This window comes from Micropterus dolomieu, linkage group LG01, assembly GCF_021292245.1.
Source record: "Micropterus dolomieu isolate WLL.071019.BEF.003 ecotype Adirondacks linkage group LG01, ASM2129224v1, whole genome shotgun sequence".
In the NCBI taxonomy this organism is placed as follows: Eukaryota; Metazoa; Chordata; class Actinopteri; order Centrarchiformes; family Centrarchidae; genus Micropterus; species Micropterus dolomieu.
In genome coordinates this window covers 36,075,062-36,094,847 of record NC_060150.1, presented here as the reverse complement: position 1 = coordinate 36,094,847, position 19,786 = coordinate 36,075,062, and the positions used below count along the sequence as shown (strand labels likewise).

Below are 19,786 nucleotides of genomic sequence, written 5' to 3'. Positions count from 1 at the left end.
CCAACCCCCTTGAACACCCACATTTCTCTTCCAGTTTCTTCATAACAGCGAGTGTTGTTCAGACTCAGTGGAAACTGTGTGCATGTGTCTATCGGATTGCCTGTTCCAGGTCCTAGTGTCTGCAAAACTGCTGAAAACATTTGCATATTTCATGTTTGGCAACCTGCAACAGCCAAAACCTAAAATAAAGAAAACAAACTATACAGATCTGTGTGTGTGTGTGTGTGTAAGAGAGTGAGAGTGAGAGTGAGAGTGAGAGTGGCAGGGCATGCTGAAGTAGATTAATACCACTGCTCAGAGGGGGGTTCCTCCATTCAGGGCTGACTGATGTGCGTCCCAAATTGATTTATGAAAACGGTCCTTAATCAATTATGTGTGGAGAAAGAGGGAGAGTGAGAAAAGGAGAGAAGAAGAAAGAGAGAATCTGGGGGGACTGCGGAGAGAAAGTGTGTGAATGATGCTGCTCTGCTGAGGAATGCATCTAATGGACGTCATTTTATGCCACAGGTGTCCAGCATGGTGGATGAGATGGTTTGTCAGGGAAATACAAAGCGCTGTTGCTGATCCTGATGTGTGCAGCCAGTTCTTTAGGCAACACACTGAGCATGCCGCATCCATAACATTCATCTCCATGTATAGCCTTCACAGCACATGCAGAGGACACAGTGTTGTGCTGATAGATTGGTTTTATTTGTCTAGACAGAGAAAAGGGAAAAGGTTGCAAATGCTCAGTCTTCTACATGCGGATGTAAAGTTTGAATCTGTGCAGCAGTGTAATGTGGTTTTTGTAGTAATAATGGCCCAGTTTTCAACTGGAGAGAGGGGGTGGCGGGCAGCAGGGTGAAGCTGCAGTTGTTTAAAAAGCCCTTCCTCTGCCTTGCCCATTGTGCATGAGACAGGGGTGTGTGCGGGGAAGTGGAGGGTCACGCTGAGAGCTCGTTTCTCCTGCCTGTCAGAACTCTATCTGGGATCCAGCCGGAACTAATCAACTCCAATAGGCCTCCCCATTACCCAGAGTGCAATGGGCCTCGGGTCGGGGGCTGGCCGGTGGGAAAGAGAGGACTAGAAGGGAGAGCCCCCCCCCCACACACACACACGTGCAGCACACACAACACTCCCACTGTTTCACACCGAACCAATAATAAACACTTGCAATAATATTTTCACAGCAAGCAATAGCCCGCTTCAGATCAGGACCCCGCGCAGCTGTGGAGTACACTCCTACGCACATGGGCACCCACTCACATGCATACACACACATGCATAAACACATACACGGTTTCCCCGTCACGCACATGTCACACCACACTGATGTTAAAACTTGAGACATAAATGCACTTTTGGTGAGACAGACAAAGAGTTCATTCACAAAATGGCTCCTACACATGACAACAAACTGCATAAAAACAGACTTCCAGTGTTAAAACGTGTAGATCTACTGTATGTTTACAATGTCCCAGTGGCTCATGAAGTAATTAAACCATGAAGGTATCACAATAGCTGTGATTCATTTTTTTTATTCAATTGAATCTCATTTATTTTAATGCATCTCATTGTTTGCCATACCTATTTTTAAAGCTGGGAAAATAATGTACATTATAACTGACTGATGCTGTTATGCCACCATTGCTTTCTTTTCTTTTCTTTAAACAAACATTTGATTGTTACTGTTATGTGCTGTGCAGTTTTGATACTCATATTTATTTGAAAAAATAAATAAAATAGTTTATCATAAAGATCCAGACCCAAACCGCAGCACATTAATATTGCCCTCTACTGGCATGATAACTTCATTGCAACAGTTAAGGGAAAGTTAAATTGAAGAATAAAGTTTACATGACTTCTCTGAACTTTTATTAGTCTACAGAAAAAACCTTAAAGAGGTAGTATTGTTGTGATAAGTCATTTGTCCAAAGTCATTTAGATAGATGGCATAATTTGTCTGGCAAAAACTACTCAAGACATACAACAAAAGACTTTGCAGAAAAGCAAGATAAGTCAAAACATTTTTGTAATAAATCTATCCCATTATAGCTCGGGGGTCAGGGGGGATGATGGTTCAAACGCTAAAAAAACAAGAAAAAGAAGTAAGAATAATAAATGCCTTCTCTTCCTATAAATAAACTAGTTCAGGTTGCTCTGGAGTCTAGACGACCATCTGACAACGCCTACGTCACTTTGGACACTATCAAAGAGTGTGAGTGTGTGCACAAACTTTACTGTGTGTGTTTTTGAGTGACTTCAGCCTCCTTCACTGAGGTGAAGTGGGGGCAGATTTAAATGAGTAAAGAAAACTACCCCTCTACATGCCCCATTACACACCCATCCACATCATTGTGTGTGTGTTTGTGTGACTTTAGCATGCTCCAGTCTCACTGGCTGCACGTGTTTTTTCTTCCTGAAATTGAAAAACTCCCAATTTATGTTAGTTGAGTTTTCCCCCTCCACTATAGGCTGCATAATGCATGTGTGAATATATGGTCATGAGGAGTAAGGGAGGTGTGTTGAGGCTGCTGAGAGGCCCAAATAAAGGTGGTGGTGTTGGGAGGGTGGGGGTCACATGGGAACCTTCACTAGGCCCTGCAGTAGAGAGAGGGGGCATTGAGAGGCACTGGGGTGGGGTTAATCCCCATTCACCCCATCCTTCACTCAGCTGGGTCAGGGCACAATAAGCCCCGCCTGCCTCCCGCTGCCCCTCCAAGGTGACCTCTGACCCTACGTTTACGGCTGCTGTCCCTGGCCCCTTTATGCCTCCATCCTGTTATTATCTGCAACATTTACTCCTTTTGATTTCCCCTGCTGGCCATTGTCGTCACCCACACAGCATTCCTGATCGACTGGAAAACTCAAGTGCCCTTCCTACTCCAGCATCACCCTCAAAATATTAAAACCCCACAGCAAACAAACACTAAGTGGAAATGAGTCAGCTTACGACCACTTATTTATGACTTTATGGCCACCAGGAGCTGCACAGAAGAGCAGCAGCCAATGAATGGACATGTTTAAAGAAGTGCTATGACAAGGGCGCCTTGTGGTTAAGATCCCTTCCATGTAACCACAACCTCTCTGGTTCGATTCCAGCTGTGGACCTTTGTTTCACATTTGTTTTTCTGCCTGTAAACTATCCAATATAAGCGAAAAAGCTTTAAAAAAATCTTAAATAAAAAAAGAAGTTCTGCTGAATACGGTTAACAAAAAAAGGACCAATATATAGGATCAATAGAATTAATTAAGTACAGTGCAATATTCAACACTAGGAACAAACATTTGCTTGACATCCTTTTTAGAAGAAAAATTGTGTATTAAATTATTAAAACTATGAGAAATATACAGATTTATGATGAAAACAGAATAAAATATGAATATACAGTATAATACCACATAAAAAACATTACATTACAGTTCAGTACATCTGCATACTGCTACAGCTGCAATTGATAAAACAATAATCATGTAAGATGTAGAAAAATATAATAAATAATAAAAATGTGTTTATTAGACAAATTCACCAACATACAAAGTCTTTTGTCTAACCAATGTGACACCCTAACAGACCTTTTTTTCCCAACAGACTTTTTGATAAAATCACTAGTGTTACAATAACATTAATCATGACTCTGTTCCATTAAGTAAGCTATTCAATTGATTCAATTACACCTGTGCTTTTCCTCCAATGACAAGTCCAAACGTCTGCTAAATAGATCCATCAGTGCCGTGTGTACTCTAATGTCTCTCTGATGTCTTGCCTGAAACACATCAGCACCCGCTGTTCGCCCTTATAAGCCTAACCTTCAGTTTCCGGTTTCCTGACAGTGAGCAGCACCATAAGTTGCTTACAGTACTTCTACAAAATCACAACACTAATATACTGTTAACAGAGTAATTCTCATTAAAACACAAGTCAATCCCGATACAACAAATTTTCTTTAACATTCTGGACTATATGGATCTAAATGTAGGTGTTAGACCTGAATCTTTATTTACCTGCTTGAAGTTAAAGCTTGACACATTGTAAGTTGCTACCAAGGCTATGTCCATGCCAGGAGTGCACAGGATGAGGTGCATTTCAGAGCTTCAGGATTTATCAATTGTATTAAAAAAGAAAGGGAATTATTAGGACACCACCTGACAGGTTTAAAAATATTAACCTGCTGCAGCCTGAAAGGCTCCAGAGTGACTCCAGATTGCCATCTGCTGACTTTGGACTGCAGTGCACCATTTTCTCCCACCAGCACACAGACAGACAGACAGACACACACAATAACACACACAAACAAACCAGTGCATATGACATATATGAAAAGATGAATGAATCAAGAGGCAGGTTAAATATGAATGAAGACACCATAAACAAAAAGCACAGATATCCATGGTGCTTTGCACGCTCAGTGTCCTGTAGGTCTGGCATGATGCTGCCATGTTAGATCAAAAATAGATTAGAAACTAGAAAAACAATGTACCTGGAGTATCAGGAAACAACTGCGTGTATGAGTGTGTGTAAAAGAAAAAAACAAAAACAAACAAACAACTGTCAAGGACATTACTAACAAAGACCACAGGGTACGTGTATGGTATGGGTATCATTGGATAATCAGTAGAACTGAAGGCAAAGGGTGGCCACACCAAATACTGATTTGATTTCTTTCCCCTTTTGTTCACTCACATTGCTTTTGGTAATTGATAAATTTACTCTATTAACACATCTATTTTTGAAAGCATTCTTACTTTACGGCATTTTCCCACTACCAGCCTAAGACGTTTGCACAGAACAGAATATATTTTAAATGGCATTAATCATAATATTATGAATTAACGTAAATGTACAATCTATGGCTGCAAAACATTATCTCAAAATTATGACTTATCTTGTAATTGATTTTTTAACTCACAATTATAACATTTTATCTCGCAATTATGACTTTTGAATCTCATAATTTTCACTTTTTATCTCATAATTGACGGGGCGGCGCGATGCTGCCCTGTCGCCTCACAGCAAGAAGGTCGTGGGTTCAAACCCCAGTTTCCCCGGGCTCTCTGTGTGGAGTTTGCATGTTCTGCCCGTGTCCGTGTGGGTTCTCTCCGGGTGCTCCGGCTTCCTCCCACCACCCAAAGACACGCAGGCTAGGTTGATTGGTGTCTTCAAAATTGTCCTTAGGCGTGAATGTGAGCGGTTGTCTGTTTATGTGTGGCCCTGCGATGGACTGGCGACCTGTCCACGGTGTACCCCTCCTTTCGCCCAATGTAAGCTGGGATAGGCTCCAGCCCCCCGTGACCCTGTATGCAGGATAAGCGGTTGACGATGGATGATGGATGGATGGATCTCATAACTGACTTCTGAATTATGGATTATCCAATGATAGTCGCTTTTACTTAATATCTTTCTTCAAAGAGAAACAAAAAAAAGAATTCGCAAAGACCATTATTAGAATCTGGTTCTCTTGTTTTTCGGTTCAAACAATAAACAAACTATCAAAACATATACGGACCATACGTATGTACTTTCTCCCACTACAGACTTGTAACATGTTTAATTTAAGCGCAATATAAAAGGTTTTCCATGTTACCGGAGACATTAAAGTGCACACAGACAAGAATCCCTTTGGTGGAAACGTCAACCTCTGAAGGAATTGAGGGGGTGAAAGCTTGTAAACAAATAAGCTTGTACTACTCTTCAACCTATCACTCAGTGTTGTGGATATACCAACACACCTCAATCCACAGTTTCACCAGCTTTAATGAAGGAATGTGATTAGTATTTGTGACACTCACTGTCAACAATTTCATTATAGGAACAGTGCAGACAAAAAAAAAGTTCATTAAAAATGCATCATTTAATTCAGTCATTTAAAAATACAGATACATATATATACTAAAAACACAGGTTTTAAAAGTCCTCAGGTTTCAGTCTTTTTGTCATCTCACATGAGCAGACAAGGAAAACCACCCTTCTCGCTCTCTCCGTTTCTCCATCTGTTGTGGAAAAAGAAAAGACGTTAGTTTTGGATCCAAGGGGTGAAACCTGAGGACTTTCATGTGTGTGTTTGTGTACCTGTGTTTTGCCATCCCTTGTTTCTCCTCCAAGACTTTGAGAAGACACTTCAGAACCAGCATATCTATAACATAACAATAATAATAATAATAATAATAATGTACAGTGTGATCTTTACAAATACATGCAACAGTCCTGTCCTTGCTGTTATTTTGAGTGATTTTTAGGTGATGAGCTATATCAAAAAAGGTGAAAAGGTCGACCACATTTTTAGGTTTTACTCATGTAGCAGATATTTCTCACTACTTCTCATCCAACCTGAAGAAAGTTATAACCCGGAAATTATTTAACAATGAGTTGGTATGCTTTATACCAAAGGAAATCATCTCTCCTTTTCTATTTTTCATATCAAAACTCAGAATCAGCTAGGGGACAAAGTAGCTGTGATATGACGTGCTGAGGGCAGGCCTGCTAGTATCTTTTTCCTTTTTTAAATACCAGCACGTCCTTGGCTGGTGAACATATCTGCACTTTTACAGCATTTAGCAACACTTTCCTCCTGGGCTTTTCTCCTTTAAATGAGCTCTCTCTCAGCTATACCTTTTCTCTTTCTCCTGCGCTGTCCATTCTCTTCTCCACACTGCTCAATGACTGAATGTTGTGTGTATGTGCATGTGATGACTGACAGAGATCACACCATCAGGTTAAAAGCAGGTGGTGGGCTGACAGTTCTGAGCTTCCCTGTGTTGTTTTCTCTCTGATTTACCTATTTGATTTAGCATATTTACCCCTGGCCTGACACTCCAGGCCAACCAGCTTTAATTATCCCCGTGCTCCTGATGGCCAGTCCATGTCTGACAAGCAATATGGAAAATGACTCGTCAGGTAACATCCCTCTCATCTAAAAGAGCTACTCACCGTCTCTGACCGCCACCAGTCTGTGACAGGAGCTCTTTTGCAGGCAGCAGCTCTGGACTTCCTCCTCCAGCTGAGAATGATACGACACAGTGATTTCTTACAGTGGCAGGTAATCACACAAACGGACAGAGACACGTCAGATTGAGCCAACATACCTGCCGAATGTGGGCTGAATGCAGAAGGAGGGATGGGGGAATGAGAGGAAGAAACTTTGGCTGAAACATTTTGTTTCTGTTGCTCAATGAGCTCCAGCAGTCGACCCCTCGCTGCTGCACTTTGCCTGTTTAGCTCCAGGAGGCGCTGTTCCACACTGCTCAAACAGAGCGGGTTAGTTGTTGTTGCCTGAGCAAGAAGACAGAGGAAAAACTAATCCTGTATGAATTCGGAAGATCAACCTTGAAGGAAGAATTCTGCACATTTTTAACTTCTCTCTTCCGGCCCTTTCTGTGTTTATATAAAAAAGGCAAAAAGGATTACTGAACATTTCTGTCCTCTCATTCACTTTTTAGCTTTCAGAAAACATGTTTTTAACACATTTCAAGAGATAAAAGAAAAAGAACCTGACTGGTCTTTTGCTCTCCTTCAGCAGCCTCCACATGCCGACTCATTCTCTCTGAGCTGCTGGAACCTGACACCCTCCTCTCTCCAACACTTTGAGGTGTGACTCTTCCTGTGCTGCCGGAGCTCAGCCTTCCCTCCTTGTTGCTACTGTTAGGCGATCCTCCGACCCCTGCCCCGAGGCCCTTAGCCTGGCTAAGCTGGGCCTTGATCAGGTCATTCTGTCTACTCAGCTGAGCGATCTCAGCCAGCATGGCCTCCGGAGAGAGCTGAGAGCTGAGGGGGTCAGAGGTCAGTGATAATGAGGAAGTGGAGGGCAGGCTGGTGAGAGGAAGGCTGGTGAGGCTGGAGGCTGAGCTGTGGGAGTGGACATCCTCACAGGAACGCAGGATACTTACAGGAGGAAGCTCCTGGTGTAGCTGTACAGGATGAGTCACTGAAGGGGGGGTGGGGGGAGGTTAGGAAGCAGCTGACTAAGTTGGCATTAGGACATACGGCTGAAATCAGACGGCTAAAAAACACAAGCTGTTACCAGGAATTTGTTGCCAGTTGTCTCTCTGTCGAGGGGGGGAGAGTAAAACAGCAGGAGAAGCAGAGGCTTGTAGTCGCTGAGGATCTCGCTCAGCAACTGGTGCAGACTGACAAACTGTTTACAACATGTAAGAACAAATTATACACTATTTACTTTGCAATACATCCACAGACCGAGAGACAGACACACAACACTGTATGAACCTGCAGCGTTGATATCACCGTCTTGGTGTGGTTCAATGTGTGCTTCCAGGAGCCCAAGTCCCCCCATCACCAACAACACTGTGTCCAACTTCTGCTCCAGCTCTGCCTTCTGCTGCTGCAAGCCGGCCTAAAAGGAAGCACAAAGGCAGAAACAGGATTTTATCAATCCAGCTTGAAGCAAGTGTCGGGACCGTGTGGTGAGCCCTGTCTCACCTGCAGGACGGCGGCCTCTTCTCTCAGAGTCATCGTCTCAGCAGTGAGAGCATCGATCAGCCCACGCTGCTCTCTCAACTCCTCCTCCAGTCTTCTCCTCTCCTGAGCCTCTTTCTGAGTGTCCTCCTCCCTCTAAGGACAGTTAAGTTCAACGGATGTCACGAAATAAAGGAATGCTCCAGCACAGTGTCAAACATCAAAGCAACACCGAGCTACAATAGTAAGATGTGTAAATTCAAATGTTTTAACACAATGATCAAAACACCTATTCCTGTAACGTGCATGTTGGCTGTATGCATGCATGTGTGTCTATCTGAATCAGTACCTGTTTGAGGAGGTGCACTAAACGTCCTAGAGTGGAGACCAAGGCGACAGAGAATCCAGTGAGGCCTTGTGTTTTGTGTTGTTTTTGACTCTGTGCTGAAGCTGGTTCAGTGACAGGACTCAGAGAGTCCAAGTCTGCCTCCACCTGACCCAACATGGTCTGCAGCAGGCCCAGACTAGACTGGTCCCCACTGAGAGAGGCAACAGAGGAGCCATTCAGCTCTGAACTTTGAGAAATACACTGCCTGGTTCTGCTGGCATGACTACTGATCCTTCCTGAAAAACGCATGCAGAGAACCACTCACTTCTTCTGTTTATTGCAGTATTTAGCCGTTAATTTGATCACATTTTACACAAAGAGTGACACAAAATGAAGAAATGGATTCCTTCCTGATATTACCTGACGGATTGAGAGGCAGCTCAGCGTTCAGGACCTGAGAAACCAGGCCTGACGGTTCTTCCTTGCCTTCCTCTGACTGGCTTTGTCTGGACCGAACACGTTGAACAGCCACAGTGGCATTGAGGGCTGAAACAAGGTAGGGTGAGTTTGTATGTGGAAAAGGATTTCACACCTGATTAAAAAGTATATTGTTCCATGTGATGACAATCATTTTTTAACTGTTCTTCTCCTCCATTTGGGGGAGCTCATCTTTTCATCCTACCTGTTTGGACTGGTGCTTTTCCTGATGTGCAGGGGGTTACAGGAACATCTCTGTCTGCCTGGTCAAAGGAGGGATGTTGCTGTATCACTCTATCCCGAGACCGTGCCTTCATTCTTTGTATGTTGGTCCTGCAAAGAAAAGTATCACATGCAACGCAGTGATGTCAGCAGGATCTGAAACTTTGGAAATAATCAGTAAAAGTGTCACGGATTATAACCCCCCCCCCCCAAATAGGGAACACAAGTCTCTTATCCCATATTTATTATTCTATTTTGTAAGAATTATTACCTTTTGATTATACGATGGTCCGAACTGCCAGTAGCACAGGTATCGTCATCACTATAGTCTGATTCTGAAGCATTGACTTCATTAAGAGCCTGGAAAGAACCATTTTACAAATGCAAACATTTGTTAATACAGACCAAAATCTTTAAGGCAAAACAAGTTAAACCTTGATTTAAAAAGACTTACAGTACAATATTATTAAGAAATGGTATAAAAGCTGGAAAATCATTTAGTAATAAAACTATAACAATAATTTTCAAGTATTATTAAAATATTATCCACACACACACACACACACACACACACACACACACACACACACACACCTGTTGGTCCATCATAGACTGGCTGAGCAGTGACAGCTGAGTTGGAGGATCCGGTCTCTGGAGCACAGGCAGCGCTGACTCAGCGTCACAGTTTGGAGCCATTGTCACACTGGGGTGCCCTGCACAAAAACAGAAACACACTGAATGCCAACCCCCAAAAACAAAATTAAAAAGAGAAATACTAGTTTAGTAATTAACATCTAATCTTCTGGGAAAACCAAATCTCTAGTTCAAAATGGTGAAAAATGTTTACCAGTCTGCCTGCGTGGAGCATCTCCAAACAAGTCTTTGACCACAGCCATGGCTCTGTCAGAGCGAGCCAGCACATCCTGCAGCAGCAGCTGGTCAGAGAACACCTGCAGCAGTGAAACACACCACCATCAACAGCAGCAGAAGCAGCAGCAGGAGCCCAGCAATAAACTCAGCACCAGGGAGCAGTTTCAGAAAGATTTACAGTACATTTTAAATACTTTTTTGCATAGATTACATTTCTTCTAAAATAAAAAACATTTGGTAAAAGGAGACACTAAAAGTAACTCATCAAAAAATCATCATCACACACACACCTCCCTGATGATGCTGAGGCTGGCATGGTCTAGAGGTGCAGGGCTCCCAGCGTGTCTGAAACGGCGTGAAAGGGCTTTCTCTCTCAGCTCCCACTGAGCCGCAACTTTGTTGTGGGACTTGTGGATCTCATGCCGATGGCTCTGAAGCAGAAGCAAACAATCAGACAAGCAAATATGGGCTGGAAATAACCACATTAATTGTTTCAGTACTATAACAGCACTAAAATGATGTTCAGGTGCGATTACAATGCATAGTATGAGACAAAACAGTATGCTTGGCTTGTCAACTGTGCAAGTCACGCTAATAAACCACCAATGAACAAGCACGAACACCTTACCAGCTCTGCAGGTGTCAGCTTGTGCACAGACAGATCACTTACAGTGCTCTGAAATCAACAAGAGAGGACTGTCATTACCTAACGGTTTTCAAAACGTGGAGATGTTATTTTCTTTATAAGGAGAAATGTTCACAGCAAACATAAGTGGACTATACTTCCACTTGTGCAGCATAAGTGTAACGTTAGGCTTCTTCAGCAAAAACTCAATCTAAAGAATGCATTATTGGAGAATGAAGAATGATTCCCAAAAAAGGTACAAATGCAGTCTTCATACTCATACTTTTCAACGGCTAGACCAGCTGTCAGTACTCACCACCCACTCTCTTTTGGGGGCTGTTGCCTTCTTGGGTCGAACAGACCTCTTTCCTTTGGCGTGTTGCTGTGGGCGCCCCACTCTCACAAACGACATCTGCTCTCAGACAACATGAAAACATTAGTCTTATGGCTTCACGGTAGAGACACGGGGTTGTTTCAACGTGTACACATGTACACACTTAACCATGTATGAATTGTAATGAAAATGTAACTGAATTAGTGGATAAGGTCTCGTTCCCCAGTAGTCATCGTTATATGCGGCGGAACAGTTAACGTTAACGTCAGCTAGCGGTTTGTTTTCACTGTGTCGTCGTTAGCTCAAATGTGATTTCATCCTAAAATTGATAAATGTTGAAATAGCACTTACGTTTTCAGTTACGAAGCCACTGAGTTATTTAAGAAGAGCGCCTCAGGTTGTATATCACTTTTCCACCACAGCTTAGCGGTTGTATCAGAGTCTCCTGTTCAGCTTGTTGTGTGATAGTTTTTCAACAGTTGCGCGCCACTTCCTGTGCTGTTGCCACGGTCACCGCTTCACGCGGGGCATGGTGGGAAATGAAGTACTGCCGAGCAAGAAGGCTCAGCGGTGGAAAAGGAAACCTTTAATATAATACAATATACAACGGCGTATGACTGAGTATGGACGGTACACATATCTCTACCAATATCATCTACCAACATCCAGCGACTACTGAATAGTCCCTAGCAACATCAATTAAATATAACCACTGTTGGCAGTCAGCGTCTAGTCAATGTATTTGGTACCTAAACTGGTAACATCTCTGGTTCTTTACTAGCCTACGAGTCCAATTAGTGTTTTAAAGATTATGGCCTCCTTCCCATGTGCATCACAGTCGTTTAGTCTGCTGCCTTCTTCAGACCCTCAATAACTTTATTTCTAAAAAATCTCCCTGGGACATGTTTTTATTGTCCCCACCAACAGAGACATGAAATAGGCTTTGTGCCCATATAGATAGGCTAATAATATATAAGCCTAGTCTAATAATATAGGCCTAATTAAAAAATATAATTAGGGCCTGTTCATTGTACAGCAACATGGCAGTTGTCAGTGTTATACCGTTTAGATTATAATTAAATTAAATTATTATTACTGATGCACTCAATATGATACTTTGATTATGATTATATTGGAATCACATATATAAGCCAATGTGTTCCTCAAAAACATCACACATTCAAACATCCACCAAGAAGTGTATGAACATAACTTGTAGGCTATGTGCTCTTATCTCATTTATGTGGTGGTGTTTGCAAAGTAGCAAACACCTGCCAACTCCACTAGATGGCACTGTCACCATGTAAATCCCTGTTGTTGGGATTATTTTATTTATTTATTTTTTTTACCAAACTGCCAAAACTCTCAACCGCTTTTCTCCAGGAGACAACTGACAGTCATTCAGCACAAAGCTCTGCCAGGAAACGTTAACTGAACTTCTGGGAGGATATTGCTCCAAGAAAGTCTCTTCTTTGGAATGATGAGAGAATCTGCATCAAGTCAGCAACAACACTTGTACGGTAATGAAGTGGTTTGCTTTCAGAATAAGAGCATGGTTGAGTAGGCTAAGTGGTTGAGGTAAAAGTTTAGCATGACGAGGGCTGCGCTGGCAGTGACATATGAAAACGATTGACAGCACATACATTCATATTTGATAGCTAGTAGGCTATAGCCAATCAAAATGTTTCTGAAGCAGATCTGAAAGGACTAAAGATACAGGTGAGCATTCCCCAAGCTGTAGGCTAAATACTTAAGGGAATGCTGGATTTTTACATATTCTAGGCTATATTCATCTATTTGAATTATTTTTCTAATTTCGATTTCCAAAAAAGCTCTCACATTTTATTCTGCGTTAGGATTTAATTTAAATGTTTGAACAGGAAGTTGTATTTTAGGCTTACTCTTTGAAACCGGTAAATTCCGAAGAATCATCATTATTAAAGGGGAAGTGTATCCGCATCTGACTTGTTCACGCCCCTCTCACTCTGACGCAGAGTAGGATAGACTCTGCGCGCTTTAGTTCAATCCGGCTAGACGGACCCAGACTGGCTGACTGTTAATGCCCAACAATGCGGACCAAGCCACAAAAGTTTGAAAAGTTATTTTTGCGCACGGGTCTGGCGATGAGGGGTCTTGGGGGTGACTGCAGCATGGGTCAGGCTTCAAGTGTTGGTTCCTCTGCATCCCTGTGGAAAGTAATTTGAAGAGTCAGAAGGAGACATCAACAGCCTTGCTGCGGTGCCAGAGGAAATCATTTAGTCTTTCCAACTGGATTTAGCAAGACCTCTGATTGTTTACATCTGGAGTCGCCTATCAGTAAAGCTTACGGCTATAGGTGTGACACTTTTTCTCCCATTGTAAAACTCGGTTTGGTTTTCTACAACTCTTGGATGATAACCTACACTGCGGAGTCACTTTGGATCTGAATTACGCACGGGATTCCTCAAACAAATGACAGCTTCTGGGTGGTTTGTTGCTCCCTCATTTTACCCCCTCAGCTCCCTGTACCACATCGATCCACCGCATCACTGCCCTCACCAGGTTAGGTAGACGCGGGGGGTAAAAGCCTCTCTCTCTCTTTTAGTGCGCCGGCGTTCGGCCGCGGGCCACCTGGTCGAGGATGTGGGGAGGAGGTTTATCGTTGTATGTTACCGTGATTGTGACTCTACTCCTGGTCATTATCGACGTGAAAGCAAGTGGGGAGTATTGCCACGGCTGGCACGACTCCCAGGGCGCTTGGAAAGAAGGGTTCCAGTGCCCGGAGAAGATTGACGGGGAGGACTCGATCATCTGCTGCGGGAAATGCGAGCTGCGCTACTGCTGCTCCAGTACGGACGCACGGCTGGATCAGGGGAGCTGCGATAACGACCGGCAGGCTCAGGAGCCCGGGACAGAGAACAAGGAGAACAAGGATTCCGGTGCAGGTATACACCTATAACTTCTACTGTTTCAACAACTTCTACCTCAGATATAGGCTAATGTAGGTTATGTTGATAACCATTATCAGTCATCATTATAAGTAGTCAATTAAAACAACAAAAGGCGCTGCAGGATCAATGATAAACACTCAAGAATGATTTATGTCAGAGAAAGACTGACCTGTTGCTTCAGCGTGGTTGTCAGTGTAGTAGCCTATTGTCTCGGCTAAATCTTTGTTTTTAAGGTTTAGCCTAATTGAAAGTTTATAAATAGGCTAAATAGAAATTGTAAGTGTGTTGACGCCATGCCCGAGGCGCACGCACAGGATGTCTTAAACTTGATATTGTAAATTGCAGACCTATTACAAGGTTCGGTTTCCCCTCATAAACCCAACGGCCCCACAGTACCTCCCTGTAAAGAGGTATATCTGCTGCCTGTCCCGGTTTGGCAACGACAGCTGCACAGGAGACAGCAGCAGTCTCCTCCAAAAAACTGTTAACTGCACTCCCAAATGGCAAACTGTGCCGTGCTGCATTTTATAAATAGCTGTGTTTGTTCTGGGCCTGTAACAGTGCAAGAGGGGGCCGGGCTCAGATCACGCTGTCCCCACGGGGATCAAGTTTGGACTTGACCGGATCTTGGACAGTGGCACACCAAAGGCGCTGACAGCTCTGCTCATAAAGAAAAATCGCGTTATGTATCATTTCCTACCAGGCTCGTGGAGTCCCTTTCCTATCACGAAACTCCTCCTGCAACCCCCCAACTGCAGTCTATCTGGTGTATTGGAGTTTTCAAGAGATTCACACTTCAAAAAAGACACTCATATAGAAACATAACCAAAACTAAAGGCAAAATATAACACATTTTCTAATTTATAGTGGGGATTATTCTTCCTCATCCCTGGCTCCCCATTCATTATTGCTTACATTCCCATAAATGAATCTACTATAAAGCCCCTTGAAGCTGCCCCTCAAATAGAAGATAAAAATGTAGATAGCACTCCACAAAAATAAAGCAAACATGAGAGAAAAAGGCAACATGGCTTACTTTATGTTTCCCTGGAGGATATTATGCCCTCTTTGGGAACTCCAGCTATAATCTGTCATTTGCTAAGACTACCATGCCTTATCACTGCAGGAAGAGGAATATACATTTCATTCAGTGGCCTCTATCCAAGCTAACTTAAAGAAAAGCAGCTTTTTCTTCAGGAAGAAAATAGTTTTTTCAAACAAGTCTAGTTCCTTTTGTGCATTTCAGTCATTTTTCATATGCTTGCAGCCTATTAATCATCCAGGAAAGATACACACACTGTAATGTCAATGGATAACAGGCAGGAAATTATTAATGTGCTCAACATGAAGGACCATATGGTATTTAGGAACAGGAGAATGCCCGTGGGATAGCCGAGGGAGAGTCCAGCCAGCGCAGCCACAAAGACTTTGCCCAAAACAAGGGCTTAAGAGAAGGGGCTGCTGTTACTGCTGCAGCTCAACTGCAGCAACAGGTGTGGAAGAGTGACAGGGAACAATAGGAGGGGTTCAACCAGCATGTGCCCACCGTTAGGAAATCACACATAGCAAGAGATCAAGAAATAAAGTCCTTTTTTGAAAGTGAGAACTGTTTCCCAGATTTGTTTCAGTGATGGAAAAGTACATTTACTCCTGCTTTAATTAGGTACAATTTTGAGGTAGTATACTTTCCATTTTATGCTTCTTTAGAGTAGATTCAGAGGGAAATATTGTACTTTTACTGTACATTTATTTATTATACAGTTATTAGTTACACATAAAACAAAAAGTTAAATATAAAACCGGTGGTGCACAACCTTTTTGGCTTGTGACCCATTTTGTTTCAGATGTGTTATTAGAAGTTCCCCAAAGAAAGGTCTCCAAATAGAGATGATTCAGTTTAAATAACTTTTGAAGGCACAAAGACATATTCCAACAAAAAACAAAGTAGCCTATACAAATGAGACAAATTTTAATTTTAGACTGTATGCTATTGGCATGGCTCTATGTATGGCAATGTTGGTCGGCTGAACCATTTTGGTTCAGATTGAATTATCTCAACAACCATAATGTGTATTTCCATGCACTTTTGGACAGACATTCATGATCCACAGTAATTGATGCATTAGTTAGGATCTAATAATGTGATATATACTTATTTGTCAGTCACCAGGTTTTTTTCCTGTATAATAAATTATTTTACTTTTGGTACTTTACGTACATTTTACGGATGATACTTAGTAGGACTTTTACTTGTAATAGAGTATTTTTAGATTGCTGTGTTGGTATTTGTAAAGGATCTGAGTAGCCTGCTTCTTCCACTACTGTATTTGCTGAACCTGAAGTGGTGCTTTTTCCTCCCTCCATCACTGATTTACAGTCTGGTGTTTTGGAAAGCACCTCTGCAGACAAAGTATATAAGTAAGTAACACAAGACAAACATTTTTTGCAATTACTAATCCTCATCAGCCGTGCAGAGAAAGTTGAGTGGAAGCAGAGATGTAGAGGTGGAGGCCATATAAGTGCAGAAAAAGAGAGCAGTCAAATGCTCCTTGGGACATTTCTGTGCATGTAACTTATACAGAGTTCATGTTAAAACCTGTTTACTGGAAAGTAAGGTACACTAACCTCTGAAGTTGACACCGCTTCTTGCCAAAGGGAAATGGGTCAAGGTCCTAGTTTGTTTCATGTCACCGTGTCTCGGCCTCTTCTGTCGCTGGCCTGTGTCTTTTGTCACCTGGACTTATCAGCTCTTAATAGGTTTCATGCAGTAATCCTTTTAATACCGTGCTACTTTTTGATGCGCATTTTGAAAAGTTTCTCAAGGCTGTATGGATGTATTTCAAAGAGACAAAAGGAAATTGGAGCCAGTTCCCACCTCTCTCTCTTTGGCATAAGGTTACACCCTCCTAACACATGGGCACATTCAAAGCGGAAAATAACTACACCCTGTGGGAATAATAAAACACAAGTAATCACTTATAATGTAACACGGTCGATATTGTGTTTGTAAGGTGTTTGTGTGAGTGAGCATGGGAGGAAAACACCTCAGAAGTGACTTCATCTCGCCTGTCACCCTGTTTTCTGCCAAAAAACATTCCCTCTGTGATCTCGTTATATGGCCGAAAGGTGCAGTTAGAACACAAGCTTTCTTTTTGTTTTTGTTTTTTTTAAGGAAAGTTGTTGCCGGAGCTTCTCTTGCTCACGTTGCAAATGTACAGACTGGAACACACATATAAAAATGTCAAGATTTTGACCTGTTTAATAATGCCTCTGCTATTTGACGCAGGCAAATGACACTCTGATTGGTGGGGCTGTTAGAGTTACACAAGCACTTTCTTATGAGTCTGATTTGCTGTTTTGAACAAAAAGAACGAAAAGGTCAGTGAAGAGGAATTGGCTTACTCCTTTGATTTGAAGGGCTGAATAACCTCCCATTCAGCTGCATTAAATCAGTCAACTCTAATACCCTTCTGAATGCAGAAGCCAAGTACTGTAGTTCAACTCAAGTAACTTATTTTCAAAGGGTTGGCCATAAATAGCTGAAGAAAAAAAAAGAAGGGTCACAAATATCTGCTGGCAGCCGGCCTTAAGAATGTCACCCATGCAAAAGCACACAGGTCTGCAGGGTCGAGGAGGCTGAGGACACAGCAGGGTGCTGAGGATTAAAACAGATCAAAACAAACTTAATAACTGCTAATGAGAGCCTTGGACTCCCTGGGGACCCAAGTGTACCTCTCATTTTTCTACTCAAGTCCTAACACTCCTCTCTGCTCAGTCGTACCCAATCTCTACTCTAATGTGGGGGCTTTGCATGTGCAGAGAAGCAAGACATGAGAGGTTGTGAGGCGACATTGCCTTTTGAAGATTAATGTTCAACTTTGAAGATCACGTTTTGCCACAAAAGCAGGTCTGACAGCAGTTTTTTTTAATGTGAATGTGTCTTTTTTCCTTCTCTCTGCAGTGCCCATCTATGTGCCGTTCCTGATCGTGGGGTCAGTGTTTGTCGCTTTCATTCTGGTGGGCTCTGTGGTTGCTGTGTGCTGCTGCCGCTGCCTCCGGCCCAAACAGGAACTGTCATCAGAAGGTACGACAGGAGGCGGTGCAGGCGGTGGTCGCCTCTTGGAAACCATCCCTATGATGGCCAGCGCTGGGACCTCCAGAGGTTCATCATCCCGCCAGTCCAGCACGGCCACCTCATCCAGCTCCTCCGCCCCGCCCGCCGCACCCCGTCCTGCTCCCCCTCCTCTCATGCGGGCTCAGGCCTCCTGTTGCCTGCCCCCTGATGCCAGCGTCTTCGTCAACATGCCCACTAACTTCTCTGTGCTCAACTGCCAGCAGGCCACGCAAATCATGCCTCACCAGGGACAGTTTCTGCACCCGCAGTACATCGGCTACGCCCACCCTACACCGGCCTTCCTGGACCCCACTCAGGGAGGATACAGACCCCTCCAGTCCCCCTGCCCTCCTCCCATCGGCGGGTCCAGTGTCACCAGTGACCAGAAATACCCTCCAGTGACTGTGTGATGAGGGGCCAACCTGCAGACCACTCTGCCACTTTGTTGTGAAGTTTAACCTGTGAGGGCTGCGCCAGAGACCCGTTGGGGGACGCTGCCAGAGTGGAAAAAGAAAGGCAGGCAGTCAGACTCACATGAAGGACTCATAAAGCCGTTGAGGCAGCAGGGCCTGCCCTGCTATTGTGTGTGGTGTGTGTCTCTTTAGTGTGTCATATGATCTGGCAAGTTGGAATGAGCTAAGCTCAGCCTATGGTGGGGTAAGATGGATGCAATAACAATTTTCTGTCTTGATGCAAAGACAAAACTGTATATTGGAGGGTTATACAGCCCAGATGGGTGATAATGCACAGCTCACTGCAGCTCAAATAAAGACTGTGCATGTGTTTGTGTTTGCATGTATGTGTATGTGAGAGCGAAAAAAAAGATTTGTTGGCTTAAATGTACTGGAATGAGTGATGACTGGATGATTTATAGCAGTGAACTGTATGAAAAGTGGATCAAGAAAAAAAAAAAAAAATGACCACATGCTGTGTTTATGCCATGTGCACATCTGCACTTGTGAATGGTTGTGAGTGGTTTATACAATACAGTATATGATTGTTTGTGTTGGGAAAGAAAGTATGTGAAAAGATGTTTGTAATGTATGTGTGTGAGTTAGTGTGAAGTGTGGAGGGATGTGGACGTATGAGTAACTGTGAGTGAACTGTGTTGAATGGGAAATGCAGGTGGCGTGATGTGAAAGACAGTCGCAATCTCCCTGCAGACCATTTAAACTCTAATGAAGTGAACACAGGACATAGACTGTGACGCTCCACCGTACTATACACCCCCCCCCCCCCCCCCCCCCCCCCCTACACCCCCCCCCCCCCCCTCCCCGCCACCCAAAAAGAAAAAACACACACAAAAAAACCCCCAAAGAATACCCACAACTGCCCTGAGTGGAAACACACAGACTAAAATAAATAAATAAAATATTCACACAAGGCTGGCAGTTAATGTACCTGACAAGTGTGAGTGTGTGACACAAGAGAATGAAAAGTAGCTCTCTGTAGATCACGGAGTCAATTATACAGCGAAAACTCTGCCAAATGCCCCCT

The 19,786-nt window shown here is 43.2% G+C and overlaps 2 protein-coding genes across 3 annotated transcripts; one reads left to right on the top strand and one right to left on the bottom strand.

Moving 5' to 3' along the window:
• Positions 1-5,812: 5,812 nt before the first annotated feature.
• On the bottom strand, positions 5,813-11,757 carry spice1 (spindle and centriole associated protein 1). Of its 2 annotated transcripts, XM_046067364.1 has the most exons (18): positions 11,597-11,756; positions 11,228-11,323; positions 10,915-10,962; positions 10,577-10,717; positions 10,264-10,366; positions 10,011-10,129; positions 9,688-9,776; positions 9,400-9,527; positions 9,138-9,263; positions 8,739-9,013; positions 8,414-8,545; positions 8,201-8,327; positions 7,998-8,111; positions 7,468-7,901; positions 7,063-7,249; positions 6,908-6,977; positions 6,050-6,113; positions 5,813-5,970 (listed from the first exon to the last, which is right to left on the bottom strand). In XM_046067364.1, exons 2-18 carry the CDS (start codon positions 11,321-11,323, stop codon positions 5,914-5,916), a joined length of 2,310 nt encoding a protein of 769 aa, XP_045923320.1. In that variant the 5' UTR covers positions 11,597-11,756; the 3' UTR covers positions 5,813-5,913. The 2 variants fall into 2 exon arrangements, with proteins under 2 accessions (XP_045923320.1, XP_045923326.1); XM_046067370.1 differs by lacking the exons at positions 5,813-5,970; positions 6,050-6,113; positions 6,908-6,977 and having other exon boundaries at positions 7,213-7,351; positions 11,597-11,757.
• Positions 11,758-12,635: 878 nt separating this feature from the next.
• LOC123982378 (protein shisa-2) lies at positions 12,636-19,072 on the top strand. Its single transcript, XM_046067868.1, has 3 exons — positions 12,636-12,765; positions 13,830-14,169; positions 18,137-19,072. Exons 2-3 carry the CDS (start codon positions 13,866-13,868, stop codon positions 18,697-18,699), a joined length of 867 nt encoding a protein of 288 aa, XP_045923824.1. The 5' UTR covers positions 12,636-12,765; positions 13,830-13,865; the 3' UTR covers positions 18,700-19,072.
• The last annotated feature ends 714 nt before the right edge of the window (positions 19,073-19,786 follow it).

Coding starts and splice junctions, on each gene's coding strand:
- spice1 (XM_046067364.1), bottom strand. CDS start 11,323: ATGTCGTTTGTGAGAGTGGGGCGCCCACAGCAACACGCCAAAGGAAAG. Junction 10,963..11,227: donor CCCCCAAAAGAGAGTGGGTG/GTGAGTACTGAC, acceptor TGTTGATTTCAG/AGCACTGTAAGTGATCTGTC. Junction 10,130..10,263: donor TGCTCCACGCAGGCAGACTG/GTAAACATTTTT, acceptor GTTTTTGTGCAG/GGCACCCCAGTGTGACAATG.
- LOC123982378 (XM_046067868.1), top strand. CDS start 13,866: ATGTGGGGAGGAGGTTTATCGTTGTATGTTACCGTGATTGTGACTCTA. Junction 14,170..18,136: donor GAACAAGGATTCCGGTGCAG/GTATACACCTAT, acceptor TTCTCTCTGCAG/TGCCCATCTATGTGCCGTTC.